The 22,485-nt window shown below is 38.4% G+C and overlaps 1 protein-coding gene across 5 annotated transcripts in view; it reads left to right on the forward strand.

Annotated features, from left to right (window-relative positions):
* Positions 1–22,485, forward strand: part of fhod3b (formin homology 2 domain containing 3b) — a 160,620-nt gene that overhangs the window by 14,408 nt on the left and 123,727 nt on the right. For all 5 annotated transcript variants that reach the window (XM_057339127.1, XM_057339128.1, XM_057339129.1 and 2 more), the window contains exons 2-3: positions 933–1,039; positions 11,884–11,948. In XM_057339127.1, the coding sequence (XP_057195110.1) occupies positions 933–1,039; positions 11,884–11,948 (172 nt within the window). The remainder of the gene's footprint in view (positions 1–932; positions 1,040–11,883; positions 11,949–22,485) is intronic.

The raw sequence follows: 22,485 nt of genomic DNA on the forward strand, positions 1-22,485 counted from the left end.
AGACTTCCAACAAGACCCCGTTGGTATTCCAGACATGCTGGCAAAAGTAAACTCCACATGGTAGCTATGCATAAAGGATATTCTTACCTGTCTCTGGGGCTGGATAAGTCAGGCAGGGGCTTAAGGGTTGATCTGGGGTCTGCGAGTGTGTGTAATTAGCGTGTTTAGAGTCGCGGATGACCTTGCTCGCTCGATGATTGACACTGCTGGGGGCAACGGCCCCCTGGGATGCTCTAAATCCCATCACCGGGCTGTAATTTAGTGTCAACAAACAGGCAGGCCTCCAGCGCAGCAGATCTTCAGATGGCGTGGATGGGCATCACACCACACCTCTGTAAAGGGTGATACATCATCTGGTCTTTACAGGAGGCGTGACCTTGCGCGATCCAGTCTGCTTTTGAAGCCGTCCAAGTCATGACAGCTTAGCCTGTGAAATACTTGAAGTTCTTTCAATGCCCTGAGGCCGAACTTAATACGATGTGTTTTCAAGTAATATCCCTGTAAAACGTGCACATTAACCGGACCATTTTTCTTCCTCGCGTTAACCACATATAGGTTTTAACAGCACCTAATGATTTACATTGCTATGTCATAAGTTGATATTGAGATGAAATAGGCACAGCGGCATGAAAGGACTGCTGGTACATCACTGTTTATGAATCTATGCAATGTTATGATCCCTCTGACTGAATAGAAAGATGAGGTGCATTCTTGTAAAGCACATAGCGGACATGTCAAGGCTCAACATGAGATCACCCTGATGTCACGCATATCAAATACATCAGCGTCTGTAAATATTTGTGCGAATTTTTATTGTGATTGCAACAGGATTTAATGTTGCTTCAAGATAATGATATTACTTAAAGAGATGGAATGTGCTTTGGTTCTTGTTTTGATGGATGCCTTGTCGTCTTTGTTTTGTCCTCTTTCAGCTCGATGATTGTGCCTTACAGCTGTCCCATAATGGCAGTTATCTGGACTTGGAATCCACCTTGGCCGAGCAGAGAGACGAGCTTGAAGGCTTTCAGCTGGATGGAGGGTAAGCAACAGTGTTTTATGTCAATTTATCTTTGTAATTTACAAAGATGCGAGCACTCAATTTGTAGCTGCATACTCTTAAAGGGATAGTTCACCCAAAAATGAAAATTCTGTCCTGAATCACTCACTCTCAGGTTGTTCCAAACTTGTATACATTTATTTGTTTGGTTGAACACAGAGAAAGATATTTAGACGAATGCTTGTAACCAAACAGTTCTTGGACTCCATTGACCACCATAGTAGGAACAATTTCAATGGTAGTCAAAAGTGCCCCAGAACTGTTTCCTGTCCTACATTCTTCAAAATATCTTCTTTTGTGTTCAACAGAACAAAATAAATTATAAAGTAATTTTTCCTACAATGGTAGTCAATGGGGTCCAAGAACTGTTTAGTTACAAGCATTTTTCCAAATATTTTTCCCTGTGTTCATCAGAACAAAGAAATGTATACAGATTTGGAACAACTCGAAGGTGAGTAAATGATGACAGAATTTTTATTTTTGGGTGAGCTGTCCCTTTAATGTAGGGCTGCTTGATTATGAGAAAAATCTGAATCACAATTATTTTGGCCAATACTGAGATCACGATTATTTCACATGATAACTCACTGACTTTTGAAACAACATACATTAATAAAAAACCTGTTTTTTTTACAAGAATTCAACTGAAAAATAAATGTAAAAAAGCTGCTCAAGTTCCTTGCAAAACGGAAGCCAAAACCGCTGGTTATGATTAATTACGATTTATTGTGATTCATTCCGATTAATTGCAATTAATTGTAGAGTCCTATCTTAAAGGGTCCTATCATAAAGTTCATCCTAAAAAAATACAATTTGCTATTTATTTATTCACCCCAGGCCATCCGAGATGTAGGTGACATTTTTTCTTGAGAACAATAAAGAAAATTTCTAGGTAAATCTGCAGTCCTCTGTGTTTCATATAATGGATGTGAATGGCTGCCATGCCTTCAAGAGTTCTAAAAGCACAAGGGCTGCGGATTTACCTAGACATTTTCTTTATTGTTCTACTCAAGAAAAAATGTCAGCTACGTCCTGGATGGCCTGGGGGTGAGTAAATAAACAGCAAATTGTATTTTGTAGGATGAACTATCCCTTTAATGTATTGCAACAATTGTCATTTGTCTCTCATTTGTATCTGATTCTCTAATTTTTAAGAGAAACATCTGCGACGAAGATACTCAAATAAAAACATTTGAAAACTTTGTCAGTCCTCTTGAGCTAAGAAAGAGCGTCCCGTGAGCAATAACATTTTACTCTGGAAAAACCTTCAGTGTTTGGAAAATGTTTACTTTGCTACACAGTTTAATGTGATCCTATTATGAGTAATACAGATTGCAATGATAAAAGTCAATTTGAGCTGAAGGACTACAGAAATCATTTCTCTTGGCCTCTGTCCAAGGAGTCCAGGCAAGTTCTTCATCTACTTTGTTATTTTCTGAAAGAATGATTGGTTGAAGGTATTGTCTTGATTTTCATAAGCCTCTGTGTGACTGTCTTAATACCTAGATTTTATAATGCATTCACATCTTGCTACACTGGAGCCAAATGTAAGCCCAATCTCATCACGTGCATTCTTTTGGGAATCCATGAAACATTCCAATCTAAAGCTATCAGAAAGACCTTAAAATCTTACCGCACATGTTCTTTTATCTTGAGCACATACCATAGACCGTCTGTGACAGCCCACTCTTCAGCTAGCCCTTAAAATACCTGGCTGGCAAGGCCGCGGATGATGTCAACCTCAGTTCATTGGAAACCTGGCAAGGTTCAGAGCTAATTGCCTCTGTGAAATTCCAAGATTCGATGTTTTTCGTAAAATTAAATCACAGTTTTAAACCCCTAGGATCTGATCTCAGTTTGCGGTGATATTAGTGCAGCTAAAACCCTACATTGAAGGGATTCAAAATTGGCACAGATTTCTGTAAACATACGCAATAAAACTGGCACGTTGTCTTTGACCTCAATGAACGGAACTCACACTTACATCAGACGTGCAAAGCTATCATTGCTACCCGCTGAGTTGACGTAGCCTCCAGAAACAGCTAGATGCCAGCGAGGGGTGGTGCAACGGTGTGTCATGCATTCTGACTTCTTTACAATGTTAAACGTGCTGGCTTCTCATGCTTAACATGGTCAACTTGTCAAAAAACGAGTTGGGCGTATTACGTAGTATTTCTGTGCTCGATACACTCCCCCAGCGATCGTACAGGTTTCGGAAAGTTTTTTTCGAACATATAAAACTGTTTTGTAACAATTTTTCTTAGTCCCTTATTGGACAATTCTCCCGGAAAAGCACGGGGCATGCGCCCCAAAGAAGGAGAAGGAGCATGCGCAGACGTCATTTTCACTTGTGAGCAGGAGAGAGAGAGAGAGAGAGCATACGTTCGCGAAGTTCAGGTGTTTGTTTGTTCACTGCATTTGGGTGATGAATGTTTACACGTGCTTTAGTTCAGCCTACCCAACCCCCCCCCCCCCGCATGGCTTTCGGAAATAATCTTACAGCTGTATCTATCTTTTATAAATGTGATCAAACTAAATACTCTTCGAAGATACGAAGTATGCAATACTACTCTATAGGTACTCAAGATTAATATGTGATTGGCAGAAACCGTGTGTGTTAGGGCCGCTTTAAGGGATGTATTGGTGTAAGCAGTCTAGATTAGGTTGAAAAGTGTCTCAGATGCAGACGAAGACACATTGAGCAGCGTCTTTTTGGATAAGCGAGAAGTTGAAGTGCCTCTTCTTAACCTTCATGACCGGTAGTGGTTCTCTCTTTGGGTCTATCTTCATGGACCCCCCTCCCAAGGAGGCTATCAAGAGTGTACATTATTAGACCCATGCAGAGTGTCTCAGTGGGTTGTGGAAAGCAGGAATGGGGGACTACATTACTGTTAATGACAGGGTAATTCAGCACAGTGGGCTTTTATGGCCTGGAAGGGCTGGAGTTCACAGCCCCCAACATAACTGCAGTTGTGCTTTATTACTAGGTCTAAAAACCTTGGATGCAGTACGTGATTAAAACCGAACCCGCTTCACCTTCTTCTCTGTTTTGTGGTTTTCTATCTCGCCTTCTACGGTGTGACCCACATTTCGTTGATTTCTGAAAACACACAAATATGATTTGCTCTCGAGATTTCTTTGTTGTTGCCTTATTATTGTTGCTACTGTATCTTGTGACTGTTTGCATTATAGGTCTGGAATGAATTATCAGCCTCCTCTTAATTCCCAAAGTATTATGCTTTCCCCTACTTTTTGGCTTGGAGTTGTTTTTAAACTGAGAGGAATTGTTCTTAGCGCCAATAATGCGACCCACACACACTGCGAAAAAGACTTTTATTTTTTAAATATTTAGGTCTCGCTTTTCTTATTGCTTATTGATTTTAAGTTATTGTTAAAACTTGAGTGTTAAACCTATAGGCTTGTGATTGCATTCCAGTGGGGTTTATAGATATAGATTACAAGTTGCATTCCACAGGTGCTTCGCTCATAAGTAGTCACTTTGGAGTGTGATTGTGGAATTATCCTCTAACACCTCATTTTGTAAGTTGGATATCTCCATGTCTTAGTGCCCTAACAACACTAATCATTACCACACCACCTCACACAGCAAAAGCTGTCCCAGCCCGACACAGGGCCTCAACTCTAATCCCACACCGCTGTCACTGGCAAAGCATCAGCGATATTCTCTCAGGTTCTATTGCTGCTAAGATAACGGTAGACATTAATAAACTTACTTTCTGTATATATGAATACCTCATATTTTCTTCCTATCTCTCTTGGCTCCTCTGTCCTCCTATATTTTTCTTGAACGTTTTCTTTTCCTGGCTGATGGGCCGGAGGAGCTGTCGTCGGGTTCGGTTAGCCTCTGGCCCTGGAGAGACGCCTAGTTCCTTTAATGGGAACGCTTCAAATATTTGTGCGGATTACATGGATAGAAGGGTAGGAGGCTGCTCAGCTGGACCGCTGGATTTTTCCCTTTTCGCTGAAGTTAATGGCAGGCAGAGGAGCTGTGGACGAAAGCATGGAAACACTGAGCTGCTGTGTGTGTGTTTGTGTGTGTGTGTGTGTTGCTATGACTTTTGTCTTTAGAGACCCTGCCAGAGAAAAAAATCACAGGTGTCTTTGGTCTGTGCATTTAAAAACATTTCCACTTCTCAACTGACTTCACTCAGAGAAGAAGTTCTGAAGCAATACAAGACAAGTCACATTAGAAACGTTTCGCCCTTATCCATTTTTGTCTTTTGTGTTGGTTTTGTTATATTCTCGATCTAATGCAGTCAGCTAGGACACACCAGGGTGCGCATGCATCATTTATGCTAAACAGTCCATGAGTAAGTGTTGTAAATCTTGACTTGTTGAGTTACAGAGCGTTCAACAAATTGGAAACAATTTGGCTAATATGTTATGTAGAATTTCACTGTATTTTGTTAAAGTAGTAGTTCACCCAAAATTTTTAATTCTTTGATTATTTACTCATGTTCATGTCATTTCAAACCTGTTTTGTGTTTATTTGCAGGACACAAAAGATATTTTAAAGAAAGTTGGTATCCAAACAACATTAGACCCAATTGATTTCCATTGTATGAAAGCGATATCACTGAGACATTTCTCTGCATATTTTCTCAGAAGACCCATATAGAGGTTTTGAGCGACATGTTTCTGTGCTCAGAAACCTTAGTTTCTAGGTTATTTGCCGAGTCATAGCTGTTCCAAGAGACCTTGTTGTCTGCCATTAATTGCTAATTATAGGAAATGGTTGGTTTTGAATGGGGCCCAAGTATGCAGGGAAAAGACTTTATATGTTGTGGGTCTTGTCTCCTTCATTTTCAACCTCTGCTTAATTTTTCTCCCCCCTTGCGTCTTTATAGAACTTCATAGTGTGATATTTCATTAAGAGGCTGGTAGCTAACAGTCAAATAAAGTTGGAGCGAGTGTGCCTGGCAGGACTCCACAGACCCAAGAGGGACTGCATGGGGCCAGGATCAGGCCAGGGAGGATTTATGGGGCGTTTGGGAGTAAATAAAGAGTTCTGCGTTGTGCTGGCTCATCTCAGGGGGTAAGGCTACTTTAAACCTCCGCTTTACCCGCAGACGTGCATTTGTTTTGATGGTATGACATGTTTGTTTGTGAGCTGTGACCCCATCTGGGTTGTAATGTGATGATTAACCTGCAGAGGTTAGGTAAGGTTTGTTCAATTATTCACTAGCTGGGATATGCCACCACGTAAGACTTAAAAACATGTAAAACAAATTCTGTCATGAATTATTCACCCTCTAGTTGTTCCACATCTGTATTAGTTTCTTTGTTTTGATGAACACAGAGAAATATATTTGGAAGAATGCTTAAAACCAAACGTTCTTGGCCACCATTGACTACCATAGTAGGAAAAATGACAATGGTAGTCAAAAGTGCCACAGAACTGTTTGCTTTCCTACATTCTTCAAAATATCTTTCTCTGTGTTCATCAGAACAAAGAAATGTATACAGATTTGGAACATATTAAGGGTAAGTAAATGATGACAGAATTTTCACTTTTGGGTTAAGTCGCAGTAAGTAAAGTAAAGTTTTTTTATTTCAACCAAAAAGTTACAAAAAAATGTTTTCCTACTTGTTTTTCACTAAAGTTGAATAGATTAATGCTTAAGCAAAGCCTTAATCTATTTACAGAAAATGAATAATGTAATTTTGCATTTAATCAATAATTTAATTAGTAAACAAGAATAACAAGACAATCCATTTATAAACATTTTTAATATACAAATAATAATGCATTTATTGTTGTTAATATTAACAACAACAACAATAATAATAAAAATAATGATTTGTTTCTAGGTAATTTATTTATAAATATTATTACATATATATATATATAAATATAAGTATATGTATTTAGTGCAATTTAGTATTTACCAGATTTCTGAAGTGGTTAATTTTAAATTGCGCTATAAGACTTTCTCTCTGGCTGGTGTTACGTGGCTGATGTTGGAAACACTTTCTGCCTTAAACAGATCTCAGGTTGCAGGGGATATTCTGTTTCACAAAGCTGGGCACGTTTGTCTGGAGAAGTCCAAGCAACCATAAGCTGTGGAGACTTTCTCTCCAGCACATGAATGCTGGAATATGTCGTGGACAGCGATGCGGGATGATACACAGTATGTCATCTGTACCATGTGTGATAGACCGTCCACAGACGTACAGTCGCTTGGCAATCACCCACGTGCAGAAATTCCCACAGTTTCCAGCCAAGACATAAAGCCAAGACATACAGCTCGTCGGATTCGTCTTAAGAATTCAGTTCTCCTGCTCCGTACTCTGTACTGCTACAGAAACACACAATTGATTGCCTTTGGGTATCTAATGCATATTCTTAGGCTTGGTTTTTAATTTGATAATAAGTACGTACCGCGCTGTAGTGTAGAGTTATGGGTTAGTAGGGCTAGGCTAATGTTACCAGCAGCGGAAAGCGCAAGTACGTTATAATGGATCCAGTTACTCATTAGCTTTAGTGACAGAGGGATTGTGTTGCACTTTGTTGTCCCGTTCCTTTAGGAGAAGCCAAGCGTCACGCTGCAAGTGTCTTTCGACTTATAATGCGTGTTGTCGTGTATATAGTAGGGCATTTTCATGAGGCCGCTGGTAGGTTGCTAACGGCGATTCCCCCATCTGTGGCACGCTGCCAGGCAGCTCATCAAACTTTCATTGTGAAACTCTCACAAAGCAGTATTTGTGTTTCACTGTTTAACTGGGCCCCGTCCCTGCTTTCAGGAAGTGTACCTGCAGTATCTCACACTCTATTGGCTGGCGAATGTGAATCTTAAAACTTCTATCTTCTATCTCTTTATCTTCCATCTTTAGGAGTTTCTGTTTTGTCTGCTTCTCTTTACTGTGTTGCTTCTTGTCCACTCGATGTGTTTATCTCATTTCTTGTAAATGGCTTCAGCCCACACGGATGCTGTTCTAGAAAGTGCGGATCAGGATTCTGGTTGGTTGAAAGTTCTGTTTATTAACCCTCATGTTATTTCAAAACATTTTTCATCCATATGTTTGGGAATGGGAAACAATCCTTGTTACTCAGCCAGTGTATACAGTAAGAGATCTATCGCTTCTAGGACAATTCCTTTAAGATGTAAATTCCTGTAAGATTTAAACAGAATGCATGCATCTTTATCTGTTCACTCTCTCCAACTCCATTGCAGCTGCATGTCATTCCATTGTGTGTTTACTTTGAGTTATTCATGAGACAGACAGTTCCTCTGTTCATCAGGCTTGACAATCCAAGGAAGAGCGCCCATACTCATCTATTGCTCTTTGTATATAGATGGCTTGATCTACATCTTTCTCCATAATTTCTGCTCCCGGGGTCAGGGGATCCCTAACGCTGTCCTGCTTTGACCCTTTTCTAACAGCGCTCTCCATTTCCCTCTCAGTCGAACGGACTACTCCAGGCTTTTGTCAGATGGGTCTCAACCGTCTGTTCCAGCTCAAGGCCACACATGGCACTGCTTCCTTAAGACCAGCAGCTTAACTCACCTGACCTAAATATATGAACAGACGTGACACGAAGCACTAGGCTCTTCATGTAAACAGTTTGACTTTCACAATTATTCAGAACTGTTGCTCAACACTGCCCCATAGACCATGTTCTTAAAAAGTCTTAGAGGGGTCATATGACACGGATAAAATGAATATTATGGTTTGTTTTAGATGTAATGCAATGTGCAGGGTTTTTCCTGCATAGAGAAATTGGAGGCGGCCGCCTCCGTCAAATGTCGTGCCGCCTCAGGCTCTCGCCAAAATTATGTTGCAAGTCTTCACAAGAAATGCTGCGGCATTTATCAGACTGTCATTTGTAACTGCAGTTGCGACATTACGCCACAGTGGAGGCGCTGTTTCGTTATCAGCACACTGAGGCGCTAAAAAGATTTGCAGAACAAGAGCCAGCCTGTGTTTCACGGCTGTTTGTTTTGCATCCAAGTACGTTTCATTTCTTGAAATTTATTAAATTAACATGACGCACATCATTGTAATGTCTTTAGCTGTGCAGTTGGATCATTGAATCAGCGTATACTGTACACAGCGAGTTCGACAGTATGAACGCACATTGCGTTCAGAACGACTCGCACACGAATGACTCATTTGAACCGATTCATTTAAACTATTGAACTTTTCAGTCACTAGCGAATATAAGAGATCCTTGAATCATTTAAAATGAACCACAGAGAATGCAAGAGTTGAATGACCTTTGCTCATTTAGAAAGACTGGTTAATTCAGTTGTCTATTAGGGATGGGCGATATTATATCGTTTGCGATATACCGGTAGAAATTCTCCACACGATAGGAATTAGTCTTCCCGCGATATAAACGATAAATTATAGTTGATGACGTATTTCTTTGTGAGACCCATTCACAGCTCATATGTGAAGCGAAAACGGGTATAGCGGAGGGCGGACGTGAAGCTGAGAAAGAGTTTGCACTAAAAGACGAGCTCTAAATCTCGTTTAGGTTGGCACTGTAGATGCATCCGAGTTAATGTTTAGTTTCACTTTCGTTTTATTTAATTAGTTTAAGTATTCGTTGATAGTCATAATACGTTACACCACAACATTTAGTTTGGCTAAAAGTATTTATTTAAATATTCATTAGATGTTATGCGCGCGTGCGCAAATTGTTTAATACGATTTCTTGCCTATATACAGGATGAACGGAACGTCCCGTGCACAGCACTGCTGCCTGTTTACATACAGTACAAAATGCGAGTTTGTATTACGTTATTTTAAATACGTTTATGAGCGTATAAAAGCATGGATTATTTAATTAGATTTCTTTATATCCGCATTTTTCTGTTCTCTTTCTGTAGCGCGAGTCATAGACAGTTCAAGAGAGAGTGATTGACAGCGTGATGCGATCGATCGTTTCCACCCAACAATAGAATATATACAGTTTTAGGTATGACATGATGTGTTTGTTGAGCTTTAGTTCATTTAACTTTTCTTTACTACAACGTTTTGAAGTCGAATCTCACTATAATATTTTATATTTGTCAAAAATACTGTAGGTATATTTTAGGAGCTGTTTGATTTGGGGTAAGTTTTACTTTTTGATAATATTTGTTTTTCTGAGGGTCTAGACTACATGCAGCTACTATCACTTGACGCAAAAAAACAGTGGTGGATGGCGTTATGGATATATCGTCATTTTTATCGTTATCGCAACAAATACCAGGAATTATCGTGATAGAGTTTTAGGGCCATATCGCCCATCCCTTGTGGGCTGAAAAGTTAGTTGAAAATGATAAAAAAGCTTTATTTGATAAAAAAACATTTCTGTTTGGTTGAATAAAAGTAATGTTTTATGTAACTTAATAATTGTCATTTTTATCTAATTTTATTAGAACTTTTAATATGTCAAACTCGAAGTCACTTTGGTTAAGCCACTAAAAGGTACGGTAGGCCTACGCGTGTGTACGAGATCAGGATGGCACCACCTCCGCCTCATTTTGAGCCAGGAAAAACCCTGAATGTGTATACACGATTTAAGGTTCAAAAACGCTGTATTTTCTACATACCGTGCATGTTTGTATCTCCTCTTTGCCCCGCCTCTCTGAAACGCGCAGATTTTTTACAAAGCTCATCGCTCTGAAAAGCGAGGTGTGCTATGATTGGCCAGTTAACCAGTGCATAGTGATTGGTCGAATACTGCAAGCATGTGACGGAAATGTAACGCCTCTTACCATATTTGGAACATCAGGTTCCAAAGCAATTGTACTGACAGGTACGCCCACCTTACTTGCATATACATTTGGGCGGTCTTAGTGAAATCATACCACGAACTGACGTAGATTTGTGGGGGTGTGGTTACACGAGGCGTTTCAGGCAGGTCTGGGTGAGCATTCGCTTTTAGATAGAATGCATCTTCTGTTCCGACACATTAATTTTTGCAATTTTGCGTGTCTAATACATGCATGGGCAACTTATAACACACCAAAGACTCAGAAAAACACGCATTTGCGCCATATGACCCCTTTAAATATTAGTATTTCAATTTTTGTAACATTTAACATTTCTGTTGTGTTAAAATTGAAAAAGATCTGTACTGTGTATACTGTAAAATTGTGTTTGGGCGATGCATGTTCATCTGATATTGTTAGTCAATTTTTACTATTTTTTTATCATTTTTATTTTAAATTTGACAAAAACTTCTGTTGTGGTACAAATGTATAGACCTAGTGTTAATAATAATATGGAATTGTAAAAAAATTAAGAGACCACTTCAAAATTATTTTCAGTTTTTCTGAATTTACTATTTATAGGTATGTGTTTAGGTAAAAATATCATTTTAGTGTCATTCTGTAAACTAATAATAATATTTCTCCCAAATTTCTAATAAAAATATTGTTTCTGTTAAAATAAAAACCAGTCAAAATAATGTGTCTTGTCATGCTGTCAGTCTTTCACATTTCTGTTGGATGACTTTTGTCACTCCTGAGGTTCGATTTTGTTGAAATTCAACAGACACGGTAATGACCAGAATGACCACAATACATCTAGAAATGATGATTAAATGACAATTTGGAATGGTGTCTATTTGTATATTGGTATTTACAGTTCGCTCCAAGGTTATTGAAAGGTCCAAATAAATATGGTATGATCTTCCCCTCATCTTTGATTCCACCACCATTGCAGCATTTTAAGAGTTTAACAATAAAATAACAATCATTGAACAAATATTGGCCCTTCATATGGGCTTTACTATGACCATAAGCCTGTTAAGTTGCTTTTTCAGTGCGGTTTCTGTATAACATTTGTTTGGTTTGTTTTTTCCTCAGGAGGGGAAAGAAACACAGTATTGTCCTGAGAACACAGCTGTCTGTCAGGGTTCATGCCTGCATAGGTGAGTAACTGTTTCATTTAACATCAAAACATTCCACTGTATCTTAAACTGTGTAATGTTCTGGCTCACGCAGGACCTTCAGCTTGTAATAAATAGTTCAGGAATTATTTTCCCATTTGTTGCTCGTTGAATTGACGGATGTGAGAATATACCGAGACCCTTGCTAGACTTTTACTGTGTGGTAAAGTTTTTCTGTTGCTAATAGGCCCTCCTGGGTTTACGGTGTTGTTTGAGTATGTTCCATGCTTGATTTCTCAATCAATACAAAACAGCTTGTTCAGCAACTTTATATGAATGCCAGAGCGCTGGTTGAGATGCACGCCAACACATGTCTTGCCTTGTGTCGGGCATATTTGGTTTGAAAACATTTAACATTGCATTTATTGTGGCTAAATAGGCCATCTTAATTTATGACCTGGGTTTTATAAACAATTACGCAAATGGACCAAGGTGCATTTTCCAGAAGTCTACGTGTACATACTGTGTACTCACTGTGACTTATAACTAACCCTAAACATAATGCATAAAATATATGGCATGTATTGCATGTTTGGGCTTACAGCATGTTTGGATTTACATTAGATTGTAAAATATCAGTCTATTTCTAGCAGTCCCATTCTTTAGCTCATGCCCTTAAGCCCTGTTGACAGAATCAGGCTTCATTAACACCATAAGCCTTATCCCAGATTAACATCTGTGTCATTGTGTGGACGCAGGATAGTGGTGGTTATCTTTGTATCACACAGGATTAAGTGTAGCAGACAGCACCCTCAAATCCCATGAAGCGTATAAAAATCTTATAGTTTCTCTGTTGGTAAAGTATGCTTGGAGATCACCAGAGAGGTTTGTATTACGTTGGTGACTCATTTTATAAGCCACAGACAGCTTGGTAATGGAGTGTCTGATGCATATTGTCCATAAAAATGCCAAAAGTTTTACCAGTTCATAAGTTTCAGAGTGAACAAGGTTGGTTTTATGCAATTGCTTGAAGTAAGGTTGGATGAAAAAAGAGTGAACTGTGGTTGGTTGCTTTGCATGTCATTCAGATGGGCGGTTCTTGGCTGAAATAAACTGCAATGTGGACCAGACTTCGTGCCAAGTGTCTGGCCACACGAGGCCAAGGTGATTCACTGCCATTGTCTACAGGAGCTTGTAGTCAGTTTTCAAGACAAGTGTCTGCCTGTAGCGAGCGGCATGAACTTTGCGGTGTGCTGCGCCGTGGCCAAGCACACATGGCTCGTGCTGTTTTCCTTCTTCAGATGGCAGGGGAAAATTTAACCATAAGCCTGCTAAAGCCATTAGCTTTAGAACTGTCAGGTTTTAATTTGTACTTTTCGCAAAAGTGTTATTTAAGGGTACCAGGGACGAAATTGACCCAAGTGGAGTTATCTCGCTCTGTCAGGTTAAGTCTTTTTTTACCGATCTCACAGAAACTTTTAAAGGGATAGTTCACCCGAAAATGAAAATCGATTTAACTTGTCCAAACTTGTATAAAGTTCTTTGTTAGGTTGAACACGAAGATAGATATTTGGAAGAATGCTAGCAACTGAAAGGCACCATTGACTTTGGCTTTGAGGCACCATTGACTACCATAGTAAGAAAAATTATTGTATTTTTTTGTTCTGTTGAACACAAAAGAAGATATTTTGAGGAATTTAGGAAAGCAAAGAGTTCTGGGTAATGGTTTGACAACCATTAATTTTTTTCCTACTATGGTAGTCAATGATGTTCCAAAACTGTCAGTTGCTAACATTCTTCCAAATATCTTTCTTTCGGTTCAATCGAACAAAGCAGTTTATACAGATTTGGAACAACTTGAGAGGGAGTAATTCATGAAAAAAATATTTAGGTAAATTTTGGGGTAAAGTATCCCTTTAAAAATATATTTTGCTAGGGGTTTTTTAGTCCAAAAAAGATTAAACTTCCGAGAAGATCTGTTTAGATGTTTTAAACCAGACTCCTGCCCGTATTTCCCTGTGTTTTAATCTTTTGTTGGAAGTCTCTCGAACTTTTCGAGCCATGAAAGAGGGCAGTAGCTTAGTAACAAACCTGTCCCAGAAGCTTCACCTAACTGAACGTCTCCTTCAAAACATGCCACTGATTTCTTTCTTGATAACATACTTTAAGTGACTGTGCTGTTTGTCTCTGTGGATTCAATGTTCCATAGCCAGTTTATCTGTGATTTATGCCCTTATGGAAAGAAGAGGATGATAAGAGCGCCACTATCCTCTGCAGATGTTGCTTTGGGTCTCTGCAGCTCGTCCAATGTTTCCTGCTACTCTATCTTCGGTCTGTCCCGGGACCTGTCCTAAACAAGACCCACATTCCTTATAACGATGATGAGATTGCTTTTCTGACCAGCTGTGTGTTTGTATGATTGAAGGCCTATGTGGGTCAAAGGTGGAACTTCTGTGTTTCTCTCTCCCTTTCTCTCTTTCTCTAAGCGGGTAACCCGAAATGACAGCTGCTTTTCTTCAAGCTTAAAGTGTTTCTTGGTTTACATGTTTATGACTGTGGCGCAGATACGCGCTGGGTACCATAAACATTGGCCGCATGGAGTTTGTATGATATCTTTGCAGCGTTTCTGGTTCTGCTTTTGATCACACATCCTTCATCTCAAGCTTGATGAAAGGAACAAATTCAGACACACTGTGCTGTGTCTATTCATAGCAAAGCTCAACACCGCTATAGATCAACTCATCCGACTGAAATGTCAACAGGGCTGATGACACAAAGCCATGACAACTATTTTACTGCACTTGTCTGGGCTCATTAGGAAAACTTGTTGCACTTGTGCCTTTAAACCTGATTCATTATATAGCAGGAATACTTGATACTGATTGGTCGCTTGTGGCATTCTGAGGTCACATACTTTGAATATTAAGCATTTAGCTGTTTATGTGACGTTCGTTTATGGTGTTCCTGGAAACCGCTGCTTCACTATCATAGCTTCATAACTCTGCGGTCTCTTTTTTCCACATAGTAAATATAATTTCGACTCAAATCAATAATTCATGTGCTTTTATTTCTTTTTTTGACATACTAAGCAGGATAATATACAGCCGGCTATCATTATCTCAAAATAAACCCCCACGAGATGTGATCACCATATCTTGGTGTATTTTATAATGCTTTATTTATATTTTATGTATCCATATAAAATGACTGAGAAGCGTTTGGCTACCGCTGTCCGCGGTACAGTCACAATGACCTGAATATTTTCACTGTCCATTTTATTAAGTGTATATTGTTGATCTAATGGCTGCTAGGTAACAGAAATTTCATGCCAGTGACTTTTATATTTTTAGCTAGGAATACATTATAGACTGGTTCTGAGAAATGTCATTTTAAATGCAAATTTGAAGGAATAATTAGGTTTTAGGCCTGTGGTGCTGTGGAAATATGTTCCTGGCATCCGTATTTACTCTCCTTGTGTGAATTGGAAGCTGATCTGGTTTAAAGAAGGTGTCCAGGGTGGATGTTCTTCCAATTAGTGATTACGTAACAGTCAAGGCAGCGTATAAGAACGAATATACTCATCACACCAATAAATTGAGTAAAAGGTCTGCTCGCAAGTTGACTTTGAGATATTATAAGTGAGTTAGCAGCTTCAGTGTCTGGCTTCCTGTGGCCCCGTCTCGTTTGTTTCTTTAGCTTTGTCTCACAACCTAGCAAGACGCCTCATCTCAAGTAAGCATTTTGCACAACAAATACAGTAAGACTGTCTTCAAGTCTGTCATCATTTATTCACCCGTATGACATTTAAAACCTGTATATGACTCTTTATTCAGCGGAACACAAAATAAGATATTTTGAGAAATGTCTCAGTGGTTTTGTGTCCATACAATGGAAGTCAATAGGGGGTCAATGTTGTTCAGTTACCAACATTCTTCAGAATATCTTCTTTTATGTTCTGCAGGCAATATAAATTCATACAAGTTAAGTAAATGATGAAAGAATTTTTATTTTTGGGTGAACTGTCCCTTTAAGGTCAGAATATAACTTAAGCATTTGTAATGTGAGCATGTTGCAATGCATTGCAATGTCACAATACTCTAATAAAACTACATAGTACACATAGATATTGGGTAAAATAGTTTATATTTCAGTTTTGACTGAAATTTTTATTTATAATCAATTATTTAATATTTTTTCTATTCATTTTTATCACCTTTTGTATGATTTTACCTCAATGCATTCTGTGGAGCTTTTATTTTACCTCAACACAAAACATTACTTTTTAATTGTAATAAGAACATTAGGAACTTCAAAATGATGGAACTAACGAAAAACACAAACAATCTGTTTTATGATGAATAAAAAAAGTGACATTTAGTATCTTGGTAGTCCATTAGAGAGATAGATTGACTTTTTGTTTCCTCTCTCTCTTTCTGTGTCTCTCTCGTTTTCTCTCTCTGTTCACAGCTGATGAAAGTGTTTACCTTTTCTTAAAACTGCAGCCCTATGATCTTCCAAATTCAAACAGGACTTCCTGAATCCTGTGGTTTAATGTTCCAAGTGTTAAACATCAGAAAAAGCAGCATCTAAATAGCCACTTTATTCATGTTAGGCATAAACATGAATGATGAGTCTTTTAGGGCCCTGCGTGTAACGCCCGTCATTTAGTGCGTTTGTGGAGAACCTCAGCGGTGGATGGCTGTGCTATTTAGCGGTGCGGTAACATACACAACATAGCTCACAGTGGCTGCAGCAGTCGCGAAAAGCAGCAATCTCCAATTATCAGATGGCTAATTTTCAGAGCTCAGAAACTCCCAGAGCTGCCTAAGAGTAAACCGTGGCTTTCCGACAGGCCAAAATTCAGACATCTTAATCATAGTTATTTGCTCATACAAACATTTGGCGGCTGAGTAGATGCTCATTTTGGCCGATGGAAAGTTGGGTTTCTGGTGCTGGATGGGCTAATGGTTTATTAAAGTGTGCAGGACTGGTGTAGATATTGACAGTGATTTGCTATAATCAGCGTGTCTGGGCCGTATAATGTCAAGACTCTTGATTAAACTTAATGATGCCAGCGTGTGGTCCCAATAAAACCAGTACCATTTATTGCTATTAGCTCTCGCTGCAAATGTAAGTATAATGCATTTTTAAATGTGTAATAAATCTGAGGTAATGGTCTCACTCCACGATACTGGGGACATTATAAAGCAGAACCTTGAGCCACTCCCTGATTGAGAGAGGTGAGGTAAATTTTCACTACTGATCTCAATAGCCCTGTCGCCCAACAGCATTTAAAAGCACATTGTGGTTTGGTCAAATTGTAGACATAAAAATTAAGGGAAGTTGGGATTGTGTACTTGGGTTTGGGGCAAATCACTAAATTAGGTATGGCTTTTGTATAAGGTACAGGATATGGTTGGGTAATTTAAACAGCGCTACATAAACCACAAAGCATCTTATTCTATATGTGACAAGACAGGACTAAGACTAAGTACACTGACCAGACTGGAGATAATATTTAACAATTACTACAATAAACTAGACTAGACTAGACTAGACTAGACTAGACTAGACTAGACACAGAACAGGAACTCACCAGACAAATGACACACACACGACCATGATTCAGCACAAGACAGAGGACACAGGGGCATTAAATAAGGGGACAAATCAAGACGGAACAGGTGTTGGGCATGAAATCATTACAAGCAATAATGAGGCAACGAAATGGCGGGAACAGAGACCCGACCGGAGAGAGAGGGTATGGAAGGCCAACAGGGCCAAAACTCTCCCTCCACATGAAACATGGGGTTCTGCCATGATCCCGCCACTAGACCATTAAAAACATGACAAAAAGCGGCAGAATCATGACAATATGGTGCTGCTGTTGGTGTTACTGTAATCTGTTAGACGCGTGGGTTTTGCAACGGTTGATGTAAATGTCTAGATAGATATAATGCTAATACATTTACAACGAATACAATTTAAAGCTAGTAAACGAAATCACTTTAATTGATATCGTTTTTACATTGTAGAGCTGCGCAATACGTTGAAATATTGCAAATGTACATGTTGTAGTGATACTTTTTTTACCAGAAAGAATGTAAAAGTGTGTTTACTACATAATTTTCATTTACAAACAATACTTTAAGCAACATTGTATCACAAATTGCATATTGCATTACTTGGAAAGTTATTGCAAATTACTCATGTTTTTACCAGTTTTTTATTATTATTATGTAAAAAATGTACAGTACCAGTCAAAAGTTTGAAAACACTCATTCTGTATTTAGATTTTTTCCAACTGTTAGAATAATAGTAAACTCATCGAAACTGTGGAATAGCAGCTAAAATAAATCAAAACAATGTTGACTAGAATTTGCGAAATTGGCATTTTATAAGTCAGCTTCTTGAGGTCCATTCTATTCAGGGCTCTTTTTGGCTGCTTTTTCTTCTTTATTTGGTCAAAGTCATCAAAAATATTTTTTTAAATAAAATGTTTTCTATAATGAAATAAATTGCTATGTTGGCACAATTGACCCTTTGCAAAACCCCGCCCCCCTTCATTCCAGTTGTTATGTCCGACAAGCTTTTGGTTTTAGCCATGCGCTCCCAGTGTAAATGTGTGTACTGTCTGGGGAAATAGTGAAGAATTTCTGGAAAAATGACACGCTGATTTCAGACAGAAAATTCTGCAATATGCAATCGAGGGATACATTCAGGATTTGAGAAAACTGTATACAATGGATTATACCTAGATTTGCGAGCAGAAGATAACGTTGCGTTAATTCTAAACTAACGCAATGCAGTAGGCTACTACTGTCAAACAAATGGATGTAGGCCTATAGCTAACCTAAATGTGGAGTATTAAGTGTTTATATTTACTCCGAAATTTGTAATGACAATTTTAACGAGAGTGTTACCCTGGGCATAGTTTTGGTCGCCCGTGATCCTTCTTTGTGAAACGAAAGTAAACTTTTAAATATTAGTTAAGTACAGAAAAGAATAACAGTCCATCAGTGTCGTAATCTTTATCTGTGTTAAATACAACAAACACAGTACAGCTGTTGCTTTATGACTTCATTGTTGAAAACGTCTTTCCTTTAAAATGTCACTGCAAATGCTGCTCTCTGAAGGCTGAAGGTGGGCTCATCACATCACAGGGACGCAAAGCATATCTTGCCAGGTTGCTCATACTTGTAATATGTAAGTAATATATCAATAAGTATTACACTCCACCTTAAAACACCACTTCCCAAAGGCTTCCGTCTGTAATTAATACATTTATTATTCCAACAATATCATGTCTCGTATCTGTATTGGGATAGTTGTGAAGTGAACTCCGCTATTCTCCTTAATGATTTTTAAAAGTTATAACTTAGTTATCGTTTATCGTTATAGTGTGAACGTCCATGACAGCTGGGTATATATCTCTCTGTTTAATATTACAATAATTAAAAAGCTATTTTTATCATATTAATCACTAAAGCTCCAACAGCTCACTCCACCCTTCACCCCTCCCTTTTGAAGCAATACGGTGTCTCTCACAGGACAAAGATGTGGTTATGTTTTCACTTCTTTGCCGAAGGAGATAACGTATTTACAAAACGCGATCTGTAGAGCTTTTGAAAAAACATGGCGAATTCCATGCAAGGGGACCTGCGGTGTACGTAGATAGAAATAGCTCATTCTAAGGAAATAAAAACAACGCTTTGTTATGTAAGGTCTTTATACACCGCTGAAGACATAGTTATGTATATCATATTGCATTTCTATCAATAGATCCTCCAAAAAATTACTCACTGGACCTTTAACATTAAAACCTTGACATTAAAAGATGTTTAAGATCATAAGAAACATTTCCTTCAAGCGTTTCCAAACCTTTGACTGGTACTGTATGTTTTCTGTTCATCAGTTCATCATTCACTGTTTTTGGACATTACCAAAAAACATGGAGTAATGTGAAGCCTCCCATATGAAATTAAAACACATAAACCAGCCAATGTTTGTACATGTCCATGTATCATCATCACAATGAGCTCTCTCTGAACTTCTGTAGGTGTGACATTACTTGCCTAGGTAAGATGAACCGCAGCAGCCTTACCCAATGATGTCAAACGCTTACAGAGATTTGTGTCTATTAAATGAGCTGTTATGGAAACATTATCTGGCTCCTTGCACTTGCCCCTGTTTGACCTGCAGTTATCCAAGCTGTAAACAATATTAGGGCCGGAAAAAGCAAGACAATCTGGAGATCTAAACTGTGCACATTTACACATTGTGCACAGTAAAACTGCCGGGAAAGGAAACAGAGAAGTGTTTCATGGTGTCATTACACTAAGTGCTTTTTAAAAAGAAAATTCTGACATATATTATTATTTTTCATATTGCTGCTGTCCTTCTGAAACCTTGTATCTCCATTTTTTGTGATTTTTATTTTTTTGCCATAAATCATTATTATTAGTCACCCTTTATATTTGTTACTGGGTATTGCATTTGCAAATGTCTAACCAATAAAAAAATGTAAAAAGTGCTGGTCAACTTTGACAACACAGTATGCAAACATTTAAAAAGTACAGTGTTTTTTCCATATCCCGAAAAACAGCGAATTTGGAAATCCAAGGTATCAGAAGGCCAGCAACGGTATACTCAACCTCATGTCATGCAGTCACAGTGGAGCATATCTAAAGGAGACGATTGTTGTGAAGTATAACAAAAATTTCAGTCTGTTCCTCACACAAAGCTATCATATGACCTTAGAAGACTTTTTAGTTTTATTGTTTCGTGATTCATGGAAGAAAGTCATTCGGTTTTGGTATGACCTAAGGATAAATGATGACAGAATATTCATTTGGTTGAACTGTTCCTTTCATTTCTCTGCATTGTTCTGTGTGTTTTTCCTTTACTGTTTTAATTTTCAAAGCTGTTTTCCCGGATTTTCCATTGAGTGTGCTGTCCATTGAGTGTTGAGTTTGTGTTTGGGGTGCTGGATTGTGACAGGACCTGCAGAATCTGTATTCAAGTATAAATTTTCCAGGACCCAGGCCACATTAGTCACCATATAAGTCTTAGCCCTGTTCATCTATTTCTCTCAGTAGACTGTATCAAAAAATAAGATGTGAATCATTTTCTTATCCATTTATACTTACCTTTCAGTTTCGTTGTTGACTTTACAGGAAGCAGCGTTTGTGTGATTGCTTCCTGTAATTAAGTAGTATACAGGTATGATGGAATGGTATGATGGCACATGTTATTAGCCAACCGTTTTGACCGTATAGTCTTACAAAGCTGCTTTTTACACTCTATTGGTGATCATTTTACATTTTTATGTGATTCCAAATGGATGCATGAATTGAAAAAAAGATTTCTTGATACAGGTTACTTGCATTTTTTGGTCGTACACTGACCCGTCTGTAACTCTTGAAAGTTATGAAATGTCTTGAAAAGTTTCAGCGCTCGGATGATGACCACACAGACTTTTAACATGTGTAACAATGGATGGATTATGTCCTTTCAGGGACACCAGTCTGGGAAGCAGAGTCTTACAAACAGTTAAATGATGACAGACACATGACACGGTACAGCCTATCCGCACACACACACAAGACACATTTGTCCAGACACATTCACAGCATCTCTACCAAACCATCTGGTTTCCATTGCAACACCCTCTGCGTCTCTCGCAGCTTAAAGAGGAAAAGATTAAAACTGTCTACATGTTCATCTGTGGAGGTATTTTTATCTGCGCGTCTCGCAGTAACCTGACTCACGATGCTTGTGCTTGGTGCTTGTCTCACAGGTCTCAATCCCATCTCACGGTTTCTTTTTCCCTTCCTTTTCCTCACAGGCAGTTTTTTTTCTCTTGCTCGCCGTCGATTTAGACTCAGTATCTTCTCACTAGACCTCTTAGCCTTCTTAGCACTGATTGTAATTCTTGTTTGGTCAACCCTGACCGACAAAAGACAATGGAAACAAAAAGAGAGCTTGAAGTTCAAGCCTAATTTCCAGTCGAAAGAAAAAAGCGGGGTTTTCACAGGCTCTGCTGTGGCCACTGGGGTCTTCACAGACTCGGGCTGTTTCCCAGACAGTACTTGATGAATGTCCAATTAGCTCATTATAATGAATGCCTCTCTTTGTGCCTGAAGTTTGATCTGCTGCTTTGGTAATGTGCCATAATGTATGTCATGAGGGCTAATTGTAGGTAGTTTAGCAATAACATTATAAATGTATATAAATGATCTATTGAATCAGTTTAATAACAGGATCCAAAGGAAGTTTTAAAAATGAAACAAATGGATAGATTAAAGGATTTAGCTTTAAAATGATACATAGTTGATTCCAAAATGTCATTCCAAACATGGCTTTTTATAACGTCCCGTAAGAAAAAATATCACAAATAAGATCTCTTTAATATCTCAGCGATTTCTATTAGACATCAATGAGATTAAATGGAGAGTCAGTATTGCTGGAGGATTGAATAAGAACTCTCATCAAATTTCTCATCAAATTTACACAAATCCAGATTATTTTACCTGATTAATATTTATGTATTATTTTTCTGCAATCAAATTATTTATTA

Source organism: Triplophysa rosa, linkage group LG8 (genome assembly GCF_024868665.1).
Source record: "Triplophysa rosa linkage group LG8, Trosa_1v2, whole genome shotgun sequence".
Lineage (NCBI taxonomy): Eukaryota > Metazoa > Chordata > Actinopteri > Cypriniformes > Nemacheilidae > Triplophysa > Triplophysa rosa.